General features: G+C 38.0%; 1 protein-coding gene and 1 long non-coding RNA gene across 2 annotated transcripts in view; one reads left to right on the plus strand and one right to left on the minus strand.

The window, feature by feature from the left end:
* LOC139353447 (uncharacterized) overlaps window positions 1–22,284 on the minus strand; it is a 46,156-nt gene that overhangs the window by 20,065 nt on the left and 3,807 nt on the right. The window lies entirely within an intron of this gene.
* On the plus strand, window positions 18,445–19,418 carry LOC136116471 (protamine-like protein 99C). Its single transcript, XM_017079616.4, has 3 exons — window positions 18,445–18,711; window positions 18,777–19,123; window positions 19,181–19,418. Exons 1-3 carry the CDS (start codon window positions 18,562–18,564, stop codon window positions 19,197–19,199), a joined length of 516 nt encoding a protein of 171 aa, XP_016935105.4. The 5' UTR covers window positions 18,445–18,561; the 3' UTR covers window positions 19,200–19,418.

Here is a 22,284-nt window from a genome sequence, read left to right on the forward strand (position 1 = left end):
GGGTCTGGAACATAAATAGCTGATGTTTATATGATGAAAAGAGTGATTTTTTAATTAATCAAAATCATAAGACATATTATCAAGTTAACAGTGGCAGTATCCACTGTACACGCAAATCGTACAATGTTCGTTTGGACAATTGGCTATGGCTTTCTGAGAACCTTAGCCCCCCCCCCCCCCCCCCCCCCCTTTGGAACCTTAAAAAGCCTTTCTACCCTTCCTACCCCTTTTGTTATTTTTCTTTTTTTTGCGATGTTTGCCAAGCGTGCAGAAAAGCTGACCAGCACAAAAAAAGTAGAGAAAGGATGAGAAGCCAGCAGTGAAAGCAAGCAAACGCACAAAATTATATAGAAAATATACAAGGAACAACAACAGCAACAACAATGCTCCTGCACACATAAAAAACCGAGCGAAAATCTCTAAAAGAGAAAGCGGTTCAGAGAGATGGGCGGGGTGGGTGAAAGTGCCCAAAAGGGTTACCAGAAATTGCGTCGGCAAAAAAAAAAAAGAAAAAGCGGCCAAAGAAATGTAAAGAAAAATACGAAATCACCCCCTTTGGCCAGGCTTACATGCTTACAGTTATTACCATGATAAGGTGGACAGATTGTCCTGGAGAAGGAGCAAAGTGTCCTGGTGGTTGGCTGGTGAGCTGGCTAGCTGGTGGCATGCAACGATCCCGCCTTTCCACTTCCACACGCTTTTCCGGAAACGAAGAAAAACCCGCGGACCTCACGAACCACGGGCTTATCTGCCTAGGCCGGAAATGAGTTGTGCCCAAAAACGCAGGCTGCAAGTTTATGACGGGCTGCAAATAAAGTAGCCACAGTGGGTTTAGATTCGGGGGAATTATCACCGGAAGGGGTCATTCTTGGGTCACAAGGCATTTAAGACAAACATTTACCATTCACTATCATTAGCCGCGCTTAAGATAAAGGTAAATAATAAATAGTAATAACAAAAAAGAAATTCCCAAATGATCCCTTGTATTTCATTTATTTTTGAAGTTCCCATGGCACTTGCTTGATTTTGGTCTAAGGTTATTTAAAAAACTCATGTCAAACTTTTTGTTCTCACTTTATATCTATGTTTAAAAGTACATAGATCATAAATTCCTAAGGTTTTCAGTTGAGCAACCATTTTTTATCTAGATTGCTTTTAAAAGTAAATCCAGTAAGTTAGTAGAGATTTAAGTAGGTGTCATAGGTGGCCATAACCGATTTAGAGATCTTTAAAGAATAAGGGTTAAGTACTCCCAACTATAAAAACATTAATATGATTTTTAATAAAATATTAATGAAATAAAGCTTACAGAAAAATATTTTCCACAAAAATCTCATCAAATTCAACTTTATGAAAAACCATTACAAAGAGTTATCTAAAAAATATATATTTTCTCCCCCTTAAATCGATTAATAAAAGAGAACTCCATTTGAATTTGACATTTATTTATTTGGTATGTATCTAGATACAAAAGATATGCTTTTTTAACAAATAAATAAAATCGATCGCCATTGAGGATGATTCTTTCCCCATTTTGGCCACTTGGAATTACCATTAGCCTTTCTCCTTTGAATCAGAAATGCTGACATGCACGAAAAAGCAGGGCAAAGTACACAAACAATCTCGTCTTCCTGCTCCTGCATATGCATATATCATTAAAAATGAGGCCCAGACACACATTTTCTTACCCCATCGCAGCCATATTTCATAGTTCCCTTGCTCACATGTGACTTGTTGGTCAAATACGGCGCATCCAAGCCTCCGCCCCCGAAAAGTATGCTATAAAAAAAAGAAAATTCAACGAGAATTTTCGGACGACTGCAGGACCAAAAATCGCCAACGGAAAATGATAAATTATATAAAAACCAATTGTATACATATGTATATACAAATGTATCTGTGTGTGTGTGCCTAAAGAAGCAAAAAAAAAATAATAAAAAAATAAGAGCGGTACAAAACGCAGGAAAAAACGAAGGGAAATTTCCCTTGAATTTTCATTCGCAATGTTATGTAGTTGACAGACCAGATGCCCCCTTTCGATTTTCTTTTTTTTAAGTAGGAAATTGTGTCCGAGCTGTCTCTTTTCTCCCTCTATCTCCCTCTCTCTCTCTCTCTCTGCCCTTCTTCTCAAATGATTTTCTTCTGTAAACTTTCGCTGGCCGTCAGAGGCGGACAAGGACAAGACAACCCTTTTAGGCCAACCCAGCTCGGGGGTGGTGGGTGGTGATTCGCAGAGGTTGATTTCTGGGCAGCAACAGTGCACTCAAAAAAAATTCCCACTCAAATTCAGGAATATCTGTTCCTTCGAAAACCATATATAGAAACATTTATCGTAACTAGAAAAATAATAGTGTTACAATCCCAATACAGAGTTACAAATCAATCATTTCTTTGGTCTACAAACTATATATTTTAGTCGTATAACTCAATATAAATTTATCATGATATGATAAAGGGCATTTATTTCCTTAACTTGAAATAACATCTATGTTTTTTCGAGTAACGTTTACAATAAACATGGATATATTTCTGAAATATATAAAAATTATAGTGTACACGTCCTAAGACTGAGTTAAAAATCGATCCCATCTTTCATATACATACATAACTCAATGTAAATAAATTTCTATCTCTTTATCATCTATGAAAATAGTTTGTCTTATAGAGATTTCAAGGTAGAAAAGTTCCAGGGAAGATCGTTAGTAAAATAACCCACAATATAATCTTTAAAATGTTTCAAAAAATATTTGGATCATTTTCGCACGTATAATATGATTGTAACTATTTTTAGACATTTGATTTTTATAATTTTATTCAAGTTTTTTCTTTCAAGTGTCCTTTGGATATTTTTATAAAATACCTAATCCTAGTTTGTGTAGATTTCCCATGTTCATTTGATAGAACTCCTTTTTTTCCAAGTGCCTTAGTGTCGCCTCGGCTTGTCACTGCCAGGATAAAGAATAAAAATAAATAAATAAAAACAAGAATCTCGCCGTGATTTTGCATTTCTCGGCAGGACTTTAACCCAAATAGCCGTGCCTGCTGTGGGAACTAAGTCACTGGGTCTGGTTTTAAAATAGCAGGAAAAGAAAACTACACATTCGGGTGTGTGTGGCATCGGGATCCCTGAATCCTGTGTGTTCGGCCATAAATTAAGCATGCCGCCCGCAAAAGTATGCTATGGATTTGAGCTCGGATTGCGAATGCGCTGAGGCGTAGAAATGTTAAAGTTACCAGAAAAAAGCTGGCCCCAAACTTTCATTCCGCCCGGAATTCGAGCATCCCCATCCCCATACCCATCCTCCATTTTCCATTTGTTTGTCTGTGGTCGCAGACTTGAAAACTACTTTGCCTAAGACAAAATGCCCCACAAAACAGGAAAACACACACACACACACGCATGACCAGAAGTTAGCCAAACTTATATATAACTAGCCCCCCCCCCCCATTTCAAACAATTTCCAACAGCACCCTTTGCAGGCAAACAAGAACTCGCCTTGATTATAAATTTCAACTTAATTACAAAAACAGAATTTAATCCCTTCAAAGTGTGTCGCTGACTTGCCCATTATGTATGTACAAGCAGGCCCGGCGAAATATGGGGATGCGGTTGTAAACTACAAAGGACGGTTAATAATTTATGGCCAACACAACTATCCGCTCCACTATCCACAATCGCCCGAGGCGATTCCAGCCTCATGTCGCACAGTGGGGCAAAACTGGAATCATATCACCTGACTTTTTTCGGGGATTAACCACAATCAGAGGAAAAACTGATCATGCATTTTGATAAAATTTAATTATCGATTTGGAAATCGGTTCTACTTTATGGTTTTAATATGCCTATCAGTTATCGAAGGGAAGTTAGTTTAGGTCTTTAATATATAAGCAAGTTGACAAATTATTAAGCGACAATATCCCATAATTTTAAATGGTATCTCTAGCTTTATAAAATTATATCTGTTAGAAAAGTTATTATTATTTCGTAGACTTGTTTACCATCGATAGTTTTGGTTATCGATAGTGCTTACCATCAATAGTATCGATACTATCGAAAACTACTCAAAGTTAAAGAAATATTAATAAAATATAATGAAACTAATACAATGTTTTTGGTATTTTAATGGAAACGTAATGCCTAAATCCCACTGCTTAAAAATTAATAGCTATCTACATTTTTCTACAATTAAGATTTAACTAAGATCAATGCAGATCCTAGTTTTGTGAAATATACCCAAATATAGTATTTTATTCTTTTTCAAAAATCAAAAATTTAGATAAGAATAAAACAATATTTTTAGAGCGATATCTTCGATAGTGGGTCAAAATCATCGATAGTTTAAGATAGATATACGAAACGAAATGGATCCAAGTAAGTAAGATTCGAGAAAACATACTACAGCATTCCTTTTAAAACTTTAAATTTAAGACTAGCTTTTGCTGTGAGATTGCTGTATTTTCACAAATATTCATGCATACACAACTTGGTTTTCAATTGAGAATCTCAAGTCGAGTGTGGCTATACTTTTGTAATGTTTATGTAGGGAAAGCCATTGCCCACATACGCCCACCTGGTATATTTCTATATGTATAGGGTGAGCACCCCCCACCACCCAAAACACACACACACACACACACACGTACATAGGTAAACCAATTTCCATAGAACATTTTAAATTTCAGAGCAAGAATGGCGAATGCCAAACTGTAGGCCCACCCACCCCACACACACGCACACACACATGAACAGCAACTTAACTTACAATAAAGGACATTGCCCACCCAACCCCCCCCCCCCCCCCCCCCTTTTTTTGGTTGTATGTAAAGTACGCAAGTTGTGTCCAAATGTTCGGGACTTTAGGTTTTTGGGTCTGAGGTTTTTGGGGTTCGTTTCTGCACTATTTTACATACGTAATGCGAACTTCATGGGTCCAGAGCTCATAAGCGCCGTCGGCCAAGGCTTTTGGAAATTAGCGTGGCTGCCAAATCAGGAAACGGCTTAAGGAGCACCAGGATTTCGGTGGGGGGGGGGGGGGGGGGGGGGATGATGAGGGGGACGTGTGTGTGCCTGCCTGGGGGCGGTTTAGTGGCAATCAACTGGGAATACTGGCCCAGCACACACTCTTTTCGCCCTGACGAACATGAAACGATTTAAAAAGTTATACAAGTAATGTGTTTCCAAATTTAGTCCTTATAAGAAGGACACAATAGTTGCTAACTTTACTTTTAAATAGTTGAATTTAAAAACAGCACCTTCCTAATAAGACTTAAGGACTTTAATAATATTTATGAAATTAAAAAATATGTAAAGTAAGATAAACATTTAACATACCCTCACCCATTATATATATATATATAAGAAATTACTTTTATATCATCAGATTTTTATGATCCTTGACGGTTCAAAAATGTTTTGTATTCTACAGTAGTTGGTTTATGGATAGTTATATTTATATTATTATACAACAATGTTAAGCACTTAAGTATCACAGAATATCGCATGCTGAATAAAGGATTCTAAATATAATAAAGACCTAGTGATAAGCAAAACTAGTTCCATATATGTTTTTTAAATACCTTTTAAATATTTGTTATTTCTCTTAAGAAAGTTCTATTATCAGAACTATTAATACTTTATAAAGATTAAACCATTTTGTTTCATTTTTAAAGAAACAGTGTTTGCTTTTTTAATTGCAATTACTGAGAAAAGTAACATGTTTACTTACAGAAAACCCTTCGAATTTAATTCCAATTGCATTTGTATACCAAATAGTTTATACTTTATGAGTGACACAGAAAACAGGAGTAAGGTATTCCCAGAGGAGCAATTTTTGGCCTGTTTTTGAAGTCCGATCAAATCGCTTGAGTTCAAAACGCCGGCATCCGCAAATGTTTTCAATTTCCCAAATGTATTCCAAGTTTTCCTCCGCCCCCAGAACCAAAAAAAAAATAAAACGACGGGTGCATGGACAGAACTTTGATCTCTGTATTATTCAATATATTGAAATTTGAAGCGTTGATGTCTGGCTGTATTGGCCGGGAATTGCCAGCAGCTGCCGGCGAAGGACGAAGGACGAAGGACATCCAATGACTTGTGACTGACGGGGATAAAAGGGGGTGTGTGAGTTCGACCGTGCCACCCACACACACACACTCACACACACGCATGAATTTTTTACACAGGACTTCTCGTTTCCTGTTTTCGCAATTCGCATTTTCGTTTTTTTTTTTTTTGAATTTTTTACTGGACGTCAGGACTTACGTGCGATTACGTTCTTTAGCTTTTGCCACATGTGGCTGGGTGTGTGTGTGTTTGTGTCCCTGTGTGTGTGTGTGCTTGTGCGTTGCTACCCCCATTTGACTTTCACTTGCGTCTGGACTCGCCTTTTGCCCCTTTTTGCCGACTGCTTTCCCTCGCTCGCTTTCACTTTGCCCGCTGGCCAAAAATAACGAAAGTGTGAAACGTTTGTCTGTCTCTCTATTTGGTTTATTTGACAACATTTCTGCCCATGTGTGTGTGTGTGTTATTTATGCCAATACATGTGCTGTTCAATTTTTCATTCACTTTCTCTCGCACAATTTTCTCCTCTTCGAAATTGTCTTACAATTTTCCAAATATCAACTAAAACGGCTGGCCAACAGATGGCGCTGCGGGCTAATTAAACGCATGCAAAAGAAGCAGTAAAGGAAGGGGTTCCTTTCGCTCTGACCCTTTGCCACCAACTGTACCTTTTGGACCAGAAATTTCTCGCGCGCTGCGCATTAGCCGAAAATGACATTGAAATATTACAAAATTTAAAAACCATTAGAAGCAGACCCCATCAAACTGTCCTTTCTCGCTTGCTCGCTGGCTCTATTTACCTCCCATGTACAATACTCATCCTTTCGAAAAAGAAAAGCGAAAATCTTAGCGCCGAAATTGCAAAAGCAAATCAAATAATGAAACAAAAAAAAAAAAATCTAGAAAAAAAGAATAAATAAATAAAGAAAAATCAACCACTTTTCCACTTTTCGTTTTGTCCTCGCCGACGGTTGGTTGGTCCAAACTGGACCTGAGTGGGCGGGGGGTGGTGTTGGTGCCTGTGTACTACCAATTTGCTAGTGACCATAATCAACCCCTTTTTATTTGGCCAGAGCTTTTTTCCACTCGCCCACTGTGTATGCAAAAAAAAAAGTGCGTAAGGAGGAAAAAGTGCGTAAGAATTGAGGGGGTGGGGAAGCACCAGCAGGGGCGTCAATTACGAGGGGATCTCACCTAACTTTTCAAAGGCAGTTGATCACAGATCATCAGTGGCGTAGACAGTTTTTCGTTGAGGGGGATTTTGTAGAACAAATTTTAGGATAGCATTTTTTAAAGTGATTTAACCAGCAAGTGGGGGGTCTTAACCCCCAAAATCCACATCCTGCTAATCATCTCTAGTTTCTTCTTCAAAGGTTTTAATGTAATAAGGAATAAGAATCGAATTTGGCAATGAATCAGTACTGGTTTAAGACCCTTTAAAGAATTTAAAAACAAAACTAAAAAAAAATTTCAGTTCGTCTTGTAGGTTGTGATCCTTATAAAAGTTCGTTGCTCTTATTTCTAGCCTTGCATCCTTTTACGTAAGAAGGTCTTCGTTAAATCTCATGTAGAATTAAAATATGTATCAATCCGTATGATAAGTGATCGCGGCTGACCCCCCTTTTTCCACACCATGTGCTCCTGTCCGCCTACGCACGTGTCATTCATCAAAGAACCCTGCGCTCATGCATATTCAAATGATGTTCGGCAAGGAATCACAGCAACGAAAATCAAGCCGACGCACTTAGGGGCAGCGCCAGCCCCCGACCACCCCAGTGGAAAATTCTTAAAGGCCATAAAGCGCGACAAATACAAAAAGAAGAACCAACCAAAAAATAAAAAAAAAGGGTTAAAATCGAGAAAAAGAGACGCGAAGAAGGACCAAACAAAGTACGCACAAAGTTTTGACAGCCGAATTGGCATAATGATGGGGTTAGTGACGCCCCTGGGGGTGGGGAAGGTGTAAGGGAAGGGGTTATGGAAGGGGTTATGGAAGCGGTTGAGGATGGGGGGGTTGGTCCTCCGCCGCATTGTCACTGACTTGGCCATTCTCCCTCTCACTTTGCCGCAGTGCATCCGACTCTGTCTAGCCCCTTTGACCATCTCAGTTTTTCCTCTTTTTTCCCTTTGTACGGATTTTTCTCAGGGCATCTCGCCATCATCGTTAATTTTATCTACGCAAATGCAAAATAATTACTTTACTTTTTCTTTGGTTTCTCTTCTTTTTTTTGTTAACAGCCGCCGCCGCCGCCACTGCCCAACCCTCTTTTACCCCTTTTTAGGACAACGGCTGTCGAAATTTATGTACTTTGCTTTCCATTTTTTTTTTTTATAATTTTTTTTTTGTGCGTTTGGGTTCGTTTTCTGTTCATTTTTGTTCGTTTTTTTCGTTTTTTGTATTGAAAAGCATTTTAAAATCCTGCGCCAGCTGTCCTATCATGGTCTTCGCCTTTCGTCCTTCGTCCTTCCTCCTCGTCCTTGTTCATCATCTTCCTATTTCACGTCGTCTTCTTCTACTTCTCGCTTTTCCTCGCCTTTTTTTCCCGTTCGTTTTCTGTGTTTTTTAATTAAACAAAAGGGTTAAAAAGTTTCGCCAGCGGACGAGATAAATCTATGCGGCGAGGGGAAAAGCAGGGAGGTCGAGGAAAAAAGGAAATTAGGGGAGGGGGGTTATAAAAAATCGAAAAGAGTGAAATGGGGGTAAAATCACATTTTTGCCCCCTTCCCCTTTCCCCTGGTTTCTATTTAGTTTTCATTTATTTTTAAAAGGAAAAATTTAATAACCAGGCCTTGATGGTTGGGGGTTGATCTATGTGGCTCGAACACAGACAGAAATTACATTTATGTAATTTTTTACATTTTTCCCTCAATACATATACATATGTATATATATTTTTATTGGGCAACGGGGGGGGGTTGGGGATGGAGCATATTGGGGGTGGCCAACCCCTTTTGCCCTTTGCCAATGTCCGGTTTTTCCCGTTTTCGCCTTTTATACGTAGTATAAACTTCCTCGTGTGTTTATCTGTAGGATTTTCACTCGAATTGTTAACTGAAGAAAATGGGTAAATTGTATAAATCTTTCATTACGTTAATTTGGCTTTGATGTGTAAATAGTTGAGAAAACTTGGCGGGGATTCGGCGACAGTTGGGTCAACTCGGTTATTCATGGTTCGGCGGAGTATCTTATCCCGATTTGGTGCATCCTTCACTGATTTTGGGTATAAAAAGATGCACCAAGCATTTTTTTTAACTGGATATTATTGTGATTACAAAGTTTGCTTAAAGTTTATTTAAAATTAAAATTTTTTAAGGCTGCCATCATAAAAAAAGGGTTCTTTAAAATCAAAATAGGTTGGGAACCTACTTAATTTTTGATTTTATTGTTTATTTCTAATCGGTATAAAAGGGTTGGAAAACTGTCATAATTTTTTCATCAATATATAAAGGTGGACAAATTAAAATTTTGTGGTTTTCTGGAAGTTATGTTCCATTATTACATCCCTCGATTTTTAATTTACATTCATTTTTTTCAAAAACACATTTGTTGCCATATATTATCCGCTTTCATGGGAAAGATTTTCTTTCAACCCTTATAAACACATTTCTAATAGTTTATGCAGAAAATGAGCAGTCAATTTTGAATTTTAATTCTGTGAGTAATTTTCAACACAAGCAATTGCCCATTTGGGTTCCTGGTTGTTTCCACTTATTAAAAGAGCCTAATAAAAATATGTTTATGGGGTACATACACAGCTTGTAACCATTATAATCAAATTTTTTGGGAAACGATAAAATCTGAATTTCTTTTTTGGAGAAATAAGTTATTATTAACGTAGATCAAAACTTAAAGCATCAAATCTTGTCTAATCCGATTTCCCTATTTGATTTAGTACCTAGAATTAATATTTTTTAAACTAATTGCAAAAGAAAGTTGTGGTGGCCTTATGACACTTGCTTTTATTTGATTGATTTAATTAAAGAATTTAATTTAAGAACCTAAAAAAAGGTAAAACTGCATATAAAATCTAAGTATAAATGTTTATAAATATGTTAGTTATAGATTTAGTTAGTTGGAATTAAGGTAAGTGTCATATGGCCATTAGAAATTCAAATTCACTCAAAATCCCTAGTTTTTCTAAGAACCCCTATTCAAGGATTTTCGTATTAGTTTTGTAGCGTTTCTAATGATGCAATTGGCGCATGGGAGTTTAGGCCCGAATAGAGATATCCCTCATGTGGTTCCTCGACACCCCGATACCATTCCCCTTCCCATTCCGGTTCCCAGTCCCCAGACAGATTCTCGGCTCGTTAGAGCCAGTAGCAACAAGTTTCGTAACACTCCCATTAGCCGGGAAACCCAGGGCCACCCCTACCATCACCCATGGCCAAATTTAAACTCACATGAAGTCGCATTTATTTTTATTCAATTTGATAATAACCCCAAGGATCTGAGCCCTGGCATTTGCCCAATGGATTGGGAGGAGGTGGCTCTGCTGAGCAGCTGTTCGGGGTGGCCACAGTGGAGCATTTAGAGTGGACCCAATGTAACACCCACCCCTTTCAAATTCGCCTTTAGCCCCCCAGTGCCCGGGAAAAAAAAAAACTCATTTTCCCCTTTAGTCGAAAATTTTCTTTCAATTTTTTTTTTTCTCCTGGCCAAACAAGAGAAATGGTTAAGAGGGAGAAAAGTGAAAGTCAAAAGACTGGACAAGAGGGGGTGAAAAAAAAGAGGGGGATGGGGGTGACTGCTTCTGGAGGAATACCCCCTTGAGTTTATAACTTAAAAATTCAAAGCACGAACAAAGTTCTAATTTAAACACCCGAAAAAAAGCCCCAAGACCGAAAAGAAGAAGAAGCAGAAGATGTAGGCGTTGCAAAAGAAGAAGAAGAAGGATTGAAAAAACTGCGAATATATGTTGAGTGAAAAAAAATATCAGAGAGAGAAAAAAGGCGAAATAGAGGGAACATTTTCCTGCTTCGGACATAAAATGCACGCTCCAAGGCGAGTAAATAAAAAACGAAAGGACTTGGGCTTTTTGCGAACGGACCACGCTGTAAAAGGGGTGGAACTAGTGAAAAAAGAAGGTGTTTCAATGGGCAGAAAGTGACTGGATGAATCTCAGAGCACCAAAGTTGGGATACCCTTAGAACTCATTAAAACAAGTCTGATAGTCGAGGGTAAAGGGATAGTTCCAATAGCAACTCTTATTTCGTTTTTAGCTATGATAAAATATTTATATAAGCTTAAAACAATTTTTTCCTTTGTAATAGGTTTATAATATGTCCCTCATTCTACAAGTAACGATTGTAATATGGTCAAAGTAATATGATGATATGATCCTTAAAATTTAGATAGATAGATATACATGTCATTACAATTTTCAATGGAAAATGGTCAAAACACTAGTAATATCTTAACATTGGAAGATATCTTAAGATTGTAGAAGTGAATAACCCTTTTGGAAAAGGGTATGTTAAGAAAAATTTCGGGTAAAAGTGAAAGTAAGCAAAAAACGTGTAGGTTGGAGAATGGTAGAGGTAGTGTGAGGGACCGGAAAGAGTAAAAGTAAGAGGACTTTTCAGTCCGGTCAGTTGCCCAACAAAGGGGGAGACCAAAAACCTTTAAAACTAGAAGCCAGAGAGACGAACCTTATGGAAAAGAGATCTCTGGCCAGTGTCTGGATCTTCCAGTTTCCCCAAGCATCAACTCACTGATGCAAAAAGAATTTCTTTTTATTAATGAGATTGATTATCTTAATGGCCTCTCAATCTCCGTTTAACCCTCCACCCAGCCAGCCACCCTTTTTTCCCAACTTTCGTTCTTATAATTTTCTCTTTTTTTTTTTCTTTTTTGCGTCTCACTTTGCATTTTGAATTTATTTATATAAATGCCAATTTTCATTTACCCAGTTTGGCTGGACCAACCCTTCCCAGCACACGCCTGGCACACTCCCGGGGATGCTGGGGTGTCCGAGGACCTGGGCTCTATTTACTGGACCAAGGACCAAGGACCAAGGGCCAGAAACGGGCATTGCGTATTCGCAGCTTTTTACCGAGGGGGTCCAATCATTTTCTTCGTTTTTTTCCTTTGTTCCCATTCTTTGAAAACTTTTTTTGCAGCTGTTTGAAAGGGACAGTATATGGTGGGGGGGGGGGGGGGGGGGGGATTTATAGGGCACGGGTTGAGTTGGTAGGTCGGCAATTATGTTTAATTGGACCTGGTGGGCCTTTCACTCTCAATCCTTGCGCTCAAGTACTTAGCCCAAGGAAAGGATCCTAAAAAAGGGGAGTTGATGGACTGGAATCTGCAAGAAAACAAGTCAATAACGCTGGCCTTTGTAATGAACTCCTTGCTCTAATCCATATATTTAATTGATTTTGTAGATAATGAGCAGTAACTATTAATAAAAATATATGTTGCATGGGATTCGAGCATATCCCTTTCAAAGTATTAAATGCAAGCAAGGGAAACCTTGGATGAACATTTAAATATTATTAAAATAGAATATGGAGTTAAATCCTTAAACTAGTAATCTTTTGAGTCTAGAAAGTTATTGGTTTTGTTATATATTTTAGTAAATACGAAGTCGATTTTCGTTCTTTTCCTAAGATTGTTCCTGAAATGAAGATGTTCTTGGATACTTATTATCTTATAATATCTACCTTCTAAAGTCCAGTACCTACAAATACTTTGAGGCTCCGAATGGAAAACCTGAAACCCTTTTCAATGTCATTAGTTTTAATCGTTCACGTCCTACTATTTTGCGGAATGAGATACAAACTATCGTAAAACTGTGAGATACACCAAGCGATCGCCGGAGACAAGTGTTTAATGAATGGCAAAGTTGGGCATTTTATTTTAATAGTTATTGCCGAACCAGGAGCAATCACAATGGCAGAGGATGAAAATGAGGATGGGGCAATGACAATCAAACTCGGAACATTTTTGGGGTAAAACTTTTGCCTAATGCCTTCATCTTTACCCAAAAAAGGGCCAGCAGCAATGCTACATTTACGTCATTTAAGCTGCCATTTAGTAGAAACTCACTGGCATTCCCAATTCCACACACACACACTCTTAGCTGGGGCCACATAAATTAAGTTATTTTGATAATCAAAACTGGGAAGCGAAATATTTGGCTTAGACAAGAGGCGACTCCAACTGTGAGGGATTCGGTGGGCATTCATTTGTAGTTTTCGCATTTTGTAGAATGGGAATGGGAATGGGAATGGTAGTTGTAGGTTGTAGATTGTATGTTGTAAGGGTTGCTCCATGTTCCTCCTGGCCATTGTTTGTCACACACACACTTGCAAACACACACTTACAAGCTCACACAAACAACAACATGATTTCCCCAAAAATCTAACCCTTTACCCCCAACCACACCCCCAATAAATCAGGAGGCAACATAGTTAGCCCAATTGTGTTGCATACTTTGTTGGGCATGCGTCAGATGAGCATTTCAACTTGCCTATGTGTGGGTGAGCCTGTTTCCGTAAGTGTGTGTGTCCATGTGTGTGTGTGTGTGCTTGGCCAACAACTGCCCAAGCTGCTCGCCCCCTTTACCACCCCCCTTCCCCCATTTCACCACCCCAAACCACTCAGCACACACAGACACACGCATAAACTTACGGTTTTAAAGGAACATTCCTACTGCAGATGAAATCACTGAGAGAAAAATCGTATCATTCAGTAGAGGAACTTGTCTTAGAAACTAAACAAAAATTGTATTCAGATAAAGGATGTATTCCATTATTATTAATATCCAGTTAATAATAAGTAAATAAAAAGTTAGGGATTATTATTTACCATGATTCTTTGGGTATCATCTTATAACCTCTTAAGAATCTTTAAAAAAAAAGTTTTCACTAATCTGAAACCGCTTTAAAAACGGTAAAGAAACCAGAAATGTTTTCAAAAACTTTTATTAAAACGATAGCTATACGATATAGATCAGGTTTATTTATTTTTTATAAACTAAAACGACAATATGTTACAATAGTTAAAAAATAATATATATTATTATCTCAAACGAATCAAGAAGAATATGTTTTAAGGATATAGGATACCTATACCAAGGTTTATAATACTCTAAAGTCTCATTTTTAAAAGTTCTTTAGCTAGGCTATTTAATGGAATAAAATTAATTCTTCAAGTTTCTTCAAGATATGTTTATACTATACTCCCTATACAAAATCCTCTTCTCTTGTTGGCTGTTATACCTTTATTTTTTTCAGTGAAGTAGGAGATTGTGGGGAATATGAGAGTGTTCGATAACAGTGCACACCACCTTCGCACACACACACGCACACAGATACACTTTGGCACATTCATAGAGCAACTAATTTACCTACGCCAGCAGTTTTTGGCACTCGCACACAGGGACACCAAACATGGACATGGACACGGACACACATATGCAAATTTGTAATGCTTTTTGGGGTTGGTCCACGTGTGTGTGCGTGGAGGGGGGCTGCTTAGAGCGCCTTCGTCATTGTCCTGCCCCCCCCCCCCCCCCCCCTCACACTCCACCCCTGGCAATGTCGTTAGGCAGCCTTTGGGCCATTGTTGGACTTATGTTTCCCTTTCACTTTCACTTTAACTTGCCCCCTTCCCACTGCCAGTTAGCAAACCCCCCATTACCAAAAAAGGGGGTAGCCATGTAAGAAGGACTCCACTGTCCATATACACACACACACACACACACACACACACACCTACCCATGCAAATATATTTATATGCACGGACATATATTTTAATCTTTAATTTATGGCTTATTCAAAACTAATGACACTGAAAGCATCCAGCATCCAAAGGAGTTAACTCGCAGTTGGGGAAAGCAGAAGAAAGCAGTAGAAAGTAGAAAGCAGGAGTGAATGGGATTAGGGGTACATTTCCATTTCGACCATCCGAATATCGTTGGCCGCTGATGAATGGTGCCCACTCCAGCTGAGGCGTTTGCAGGTCAAGCTGGGTTCTATCTCTATCTCTATTAAACCGAAACCCAATCCCAAAAACAGACAAAAAACGTCTGAAAAGAAGAGAATGATTAGGCAGCCCACAAGGGCCAATGCAATCGTTTATACTTGATGGTCGCAACTTGAGCCATTTGATGCCTTAATCGGATTCTATGCGGAATTGTGGCATAAATATCTTGCATGAAATATTTCCTAGTCAAAACGAAAGCATCACTGAAGTATGCTATTCTTATAGATGTGCCTGCATTTTTGAATCTTTTAATAGTTTTAAGTAAGAAGAATATAGATTATTTAAGAGTTTTATGATTTACAAACCCCATGGGCATATGATTTAACAATAACAATTATGATTTAAAAAGTTTCTTTCCCTTAAAACAAATATCTATAACTACAATTCCTCATTGGTGTTTGATATCTTATAAGAACGTCTATTTTTGGTTCCTGTTCTTTAAATTTCCAATATTAAAAACAAAATATCTTAATATAAGGTTAACAAAGAAACCAAAATTAGAAGATATATCGTCTCAAAGTACAAATATAATTATCTTTCTCCCTAGAGAGAGATCCGATATTATACATACGTAGTGGTCCTAAAACTACTATTTAGGGTTTGAAAGATTATAATAATAAATAAATAAAATAAATAAGAAAGATTATTTATATGGATTGATTTTAACAAAGGATCTGCTTTTGTATTCCCTATAAATATTTCCCTATTCTTCCCTTCTGTTATCTTTTTAAGATCATTCCAATTTCTCTATTTATAGTGCATTTGGGGCTTTCTTCGCAGCAGGGAATAAGAAATTCTTCTTTCGCCCAACTGCCAATTTCCATTTAACCATTTGCCATTTTCCATTCGCCGCTGCTCGTTTGACCGCCTCGCTCCTGCGAATTTTCCAGAGATGTTCGCAACAAGATGGCAATGTGAGTGCTTCGCACAACCCTTGTAACCATGTGTGTGTGTGGGTGTAGGGTTCTAGGAGTGTGGGTGTGTGTGTGTGTGTGTGCGTCTGAAATTGATTGCCATTTGTAAGCACTGTGTGTTCTAGGCCTTGGCTCGTTCTGCTGTTGTTTTAAAATTAAAATGAATGCCCGCAAGCAATAACTACGACAAGACCACCCAGCCACCCAACCACCCAACCACCCAACCACCCATCGGCCCATCCAGTGGGCGCCTGCTGCTGTCCAGGACAAGCCAACATCATTATGCATGGCTGTGTGTCCATGGTCCTCCCCTGCCCCTGCCCACCCACCTCCCACACAACCCCCTATGCGTGTGTGTGTGCGAAATAATCTCGAAAATTACGCAAAAGCAGCAGCTGAAGCCGAAGAAGGACGCAGGACGCAGGACGAAGGACGAAGGCTGTGGCCGGTGGTTGGCTTTGATGCCAGACCAGACGACGAAAACGATGCCGCACCACGTGCATTTGGACACACAACCACTTTCACCCACTCACTTTCCATATGTGTTTTATATGACTGAAGAAAACAGCCTCCAAATAGTTTAAAACAAAGTATAAAAACATTTGTTTTTTAACCATAAAACCAAGGAAGAACATTTTTTAAGTTTACAATACACATTTGCTTGATGTTTTTAAGTTTAAAAAAATTAAATTAGAAAGAAACCTAAAAAATATAACTTATACGACAGGTTATCACGGATTTTTTGGGCGAAAAAAAATATTTCGATTTTAGGCAAGAACACCATTTGTCTTGGCAGTTTTTAAGCCAAAAAACGAATTTTTTTGGGCAAAAAAAGGGGATTTCTATTTTGTCAAAAATACGATATTCAATTTTAGTCAATATTGCGATTTTCTTTCCAGTTTTTTAATTATAGTTTAGCCAAATCAAGGCGTACAGCTAAAAGACCGACTGTTTTGAACAGCTTGCTAGCCATGCTAACGATCCCAATCATTTTTAAGAAAATTTATTTTTTGACCCATTTTCGGATTTTTTGTAGGGGGTGCATCGTGTTTTTTTGCAAAATATGACAAAAATCAAAAATTTTCAGGTTTTAATGCCAATGGATTGGAAAGTAAACAACGAGTTCAACGAGGTATGGCATTCTTCGATCTGACGATTAGTTTTGTTATAGCAGCCAAAAAACTAAATTTTTAGGGTGAAAAAATGGGAATACGGTTTTGGTCAAAATAACGAGATTCACTTTTTAGTCAAAAATTCGATTTTTCTTTCCCGTTTTTCAGCCGTAGTTTAGCCAAATCAAGGCGTACAGCTAAAAGACCGACTGTTTTGAACAGCTTGCTAAATATGCTTACGATTCCAATCACTTTGGGGAAAATTTATTTTTTGACCAATTTTCGCATTTTTTGTAAGGGGGTGCAAAATTTGCGAAAAATGGCAAAAATTAAAAATTCTCAGGTTTGGATGCCAATGGATTGGAAATTAAGCAACGAGCTCAACGAGGTATGACATTCCTCGATCTGACTACTATTTTTTTTATACCAGCCAAAAAAGTGATTTTTAAGGGCGAAAAAATGGGATTCAGATTTTGTCAAAAATACGATATTCAGATTTTAGTCAAAACTGCGATTTTTCTTCTAGTTTTTCAGTCGTAGCTTAGCCAAATCAAGGCGTAGAGCTAAAAGACCGACTGTTTTGAGCAGCTTCCTTCAATTGCTATCGATCCCCATCATTTTAAGGAAGATTTATTTTTTGACAAAATTTTTCATTTTTTGTATTTCATTAAGATATATGGAAATAAATTTGAAATATTAGTATTATGCCGTCCTATATAAGGTGTATGCTGTGTGTGTATGCTTTGCATTATCATGCTTAGGTCACATTTTTTGCAAACTATGTAGACTTTGCATAAACATGACGTTACGCATGGCATTAAAATTAAAACATTTTAACAAATCTGATATAACTTATTTTTCCTCCTTAAATAGTAGTTTTTGTAATATTTTTACTTAGTATACAATATGTGATGTAGCTGGTTGGGTGGGGGCTGTCTCCAAGAATCGGCTCACTTCCAGTCATTCCTAGATATATTCATCTAATTCTTTCTTGATCTAGTCAATATTGCCAGTCCTCCCGGATAGCTTCAAAGAACTCCTCGAGACTCGACGGCTGAATCCAAAGATGAAAGAGAGCCGTCAAGACGGGCACGGCAACGAACAATATTATCAGGATCATATTAAAATTTAAAAAAATGCTGAACTTTGCCTAATATCTATTAAAATGATTTTAGAGAAGTTCACGACTTGACTGTGCGAAGACGATTGAACTGATGTCCAAATTTCAGCTAGAAGTTAAAAGCAACTGCCTACTATGTTCGAAACTCAAAGGTTAGTTAAAAGTAAGAGTCTACTATGTACTAAATAGTTTGGATCATAGATGCTTAGTAAACAATTTACAGAAGCCTTTTTTTGGTTTAAAAAAATATCGTAGGTAGCTGGGAGAACAGCTTCTCAATCAGAATCAGTACTCGCATTCATTATTCAGTATCGACAGTATCGTATTAGAGCAAAATTGTAGCTTAAAACAAAAATAAACTATGGACAGAACAAAGCGTAGAAAGGCACTTCAAAAACCAATTTACAACAAAAAGACGTTCTGCGGAGTTTCCCCAAATGACATGGTACGTTTCGGAGCCAAGCAGTGGAATCAGTTGACCCTCAAGGAAAAGGATTTCTTTAAAAATATGGTAAGCATAGGAAATATCTTAGTCATAACTGATATCTAACAATTTTAAACAAACGTGTGCAAAAGGGTGCAAAAAGTACTCCTCAGGAGTTTGAGAATCAGTCCCATGGGGAAAACCCCGGTAAATCTGAGCGGGAGAAACGCAGTCCAGTTCGCCCTCCTTATGCCAGTGAGAGGGATTCCATGAACCAGAAGGAAAGGAAGCCATCCAAATCAATCAAGAAGAATCCCAGTCCTGTGCCAAAGACTCCTGACCCAAATCGGTTGGGCTCCGCCGTAGCCTATATTCATTTCATTCGCAAGTTTCAGAGGAAGCACAAAGATTTGGCGGCAGATGATCTATTGAAAAAGGCAACTCGTTTTTGGTGCCGTCTGCGTGGAAGCCAGCGCGAACAATTTGAGAAGCCACTTTGGTAAAGTTATCTAAATGTAAAGCTTTACTCAATCAATAATATCTACATCTTTTTCAGGATTGTGAGAACTGGATAAGAGACACTTAAATTTGAGCCATATTAATGTCTAAATTTGAAGCCCAAAATTTTTAAGTATTGATGTTTTGTAAGCCTAATTGTAGTTATCTGTTATCTTTTATCTGATCAACCGGCTGCAAAAACGGTTTACATATAAATCCTAAGCCCGAAGTCCGAAACCCTTGCAGCTTAAGCCATGTAAAGCACTTCAATTCGAGCCAAAAACGGCATTTTTGGGCGGAAAATAAAGTATTCAGATTTTTTTCAAAAATACTGATTCCTATCCGGTTTTTCAGTCGTAGCTCAGCCAAATCAAGGCGTACAGCTAAAAGACCGACTGTTTTGAACAGCTTGCTTCAACTGCTATCGATCCCAATCATTTTAAGGAAAATTTAATTTTTGACCCATTTTCGCCTTTTTTGTAAGGGAGTAGTGCATCGTTTTTTTTTTCGAAAAGTGGCAAAAATTAAAAATTTCTAGGTTTGGATGCCAATAGATTGGAAATTAAGCTACGAATCCAACGAGTTATAGCATTCTTCATATGGACCTTTATTTCTATTACGGCCTCAAAAAAACTGACTTTTTTGGGCGAAAAAGGGGAAAAGGTAGTTCTCAGCAAGTAGGTAATCTAAAACTATATTTTCTGAGAATATTTTTAACCATATTCTATCTTTTACATAGTGACACAACTATTGCGACAACCCTCGCCATTTGCATACATATATTTATGTGTACACCCATGTGTACACACAGTGAGCAGCAGGAAAGGAAAATTGTAAAATTCGTTCGTTTTCCCACTACCCCATTCCTAACCCCCCCCCCCCCCCTGATTTTCAGCAGCCCCACCCCCAATTCACTCCCACTTTCTCATTCTCATCTGCCTTTGGAGTGGCATGTCCATTCACAACACTTGCCACGCACAATGTCCGCCCACTGCCACCCACTGCCACCCACTTTCACCCACCTCCCCCCCACAGCAACAACAAAGTCAACGATGTCTGCGTTGGCTCCTTTTGGACAACACACACATACACACACATGCTGATGCTGGTTCACTTATGATGAGTTTACATTTTCGAAAACTGGGCAAGCAAAAACTGCTAGGACAACAGGAGTGCACTGGGAGAAAAAAGGACAAGGCGATGTAAAATGTTCATTTTTAATTTTAATTCCAAAAATCAATTTTATAGAAAAGGGAATATTTTATCACAATATTACACATTTTTATATTAGATGGAAAAGTACGTAAAAATATTTTTACCATATATGTAGGTTGAGTTTCAATGCTTTGACTACCTTATGAATTTTTAAATGCATATTATTTAATTTAATAAATCTCATGTTTAAAGTCTTGCGATATTTTATTTTAATTTTAGAACAAAATATTTATTTATAAAAAATCGTTGCTACCCTCGTAACAATCGAAAGTTACAGATACTATCATAACTCAAAACATAACGTTTTTTTTTAAGATAAAAAAAAAATTCTTCTTAATTTCATTTCAAAAATGATGTATTGTAGGATAGGATACCTTGTTTTTAAGTTTAAAATTCTATGTAAAATTGGTTTAGAATAAAATAAATTTTTCTCAGTGCTTAGATGAGGCAGGAAGGACCCATCACCCCCTCGAATCGCTTATGGTGCCAGGGGAAAGGGGGCGGCGGAGGGGTTTGTTGTCGGCTGTCACACATTAAAAACAGTTCAGGAAGCAGTTGGCCAAAAAGGATGAGAGGGGGGGAAGGGGGAGGGGGAGTCTGTGCACAGACGCACACGAAACCAAATGTGTTCGTCTATCGCGCTACTTTCAAGTCCAAAATCCAAAGGCAGCCACTACCCCCAACCCTTCCCCCATACGCATGCCGCCCACCACCCACCACCCCCAATTTGACTGTCCGTTACGTATACATATCTAGTGTATTGGACAGGGGGTGACAGCCCAGGGGCGGCGGTGTTGGGGGCAGGGGGAGGGGGCGAGCTGTGTCAGTCAGTCGGATTTCAAGGGGCAGGGGGACTGCGATGTACAAATGAGTTTGGGGCAAGGACGTCGAGCCAAGATGTATGGGCCGAAGTTGCGAAGTTGGAGAGAGACAGGCAGATTAGTACACTGGCAGAAAAGGAATATCTTTAAAATAAAAAAGGTGATTATAATAATAATATGGTTGCTATTGAAAGTACCAAGTATTTTAAAACACAGAAATGGAATACCCCTATATTAAACAGCTTTATAAATAGTAAAGAAAATAAACGTTCTAGGGTATTACTTTTATAAGTAATTATATTACGACTAAAAGTACCAAGTATTTTTAAGCACACTTTAGCTATGCAAACTAAAGATCTATTACAGCTATAAGTTGTAGTCCAGATTTTTAAATAATTTGGTGAGGACAAGGAATTTTATGAGGCATTCAAAATAAAGTATAAAAACCAATAAACTATTAATTATGCTGTCTAACCTATTAAAAAAGTTTTAAAAATTAGTAAATACTAAAAAAATCTTAACAAATTTTTTTCCTTTCCTTTTATAAAAGAATTTAGTCTCCTAAACTATTGTTTAATATTTTTCTAAAGTACAGGTTTTGGGTCGAATTAATGTTATTCATTATAACAGATGAAGTAGAGAAATCTCTAACTATTTTAAATATTGTTAGAAAATAACTTAACAAATGTTAAGCTGTTGGAGCATTGGTTAAGTTTTTAAAAAAATTATTATTAGGCCTTCCAAGATTCTAAGGTCACACGAAACCGCATGAGTTTCTCACAGTGTACTGTGTGTGGAAATGGGGGGTGGGGGGTGAATTTGCCTTGGCGGACGCTGGCGATGCTGACTTTGAATGTCCACGGTAGACATTTTGCAATTTTGAAATACATGCGGATACACACACACACACACATGCGTTGCCTTTCTCTAGAAAGGGAAGTGGAAAGTGGAAAGTGGAAGTGAAAGTGAAAGGAAGAGGGAAAATGCTGCTGGAGAAAGAGGAATGCTTTTAACAATTTCTAAGATTCAAATTTCGTAAATTATCCCTTTGCGAGTGGTGCGCGTGTGTGTGTTTCCAGGGGTGGGGGAGAAGAAAGGGGGGGTGGAGAAAGTGTCCTGGCCATTA

The sequence above is a fragment of the Drosophila suzukii genome, chromosome X (genome assembly GCF_043229965.1).
Source record: "Drosophila suzukii chromosome X, CBGP_Dsuzu_IsoJpt1.0, whole genome shotgun sequence".
Lineage (NCBI taxonomy): Eukaryota > Metazoa > Arthropoda > Insecta > Diptera > Drosophilidae > Drosophila > Drosophila suzukii.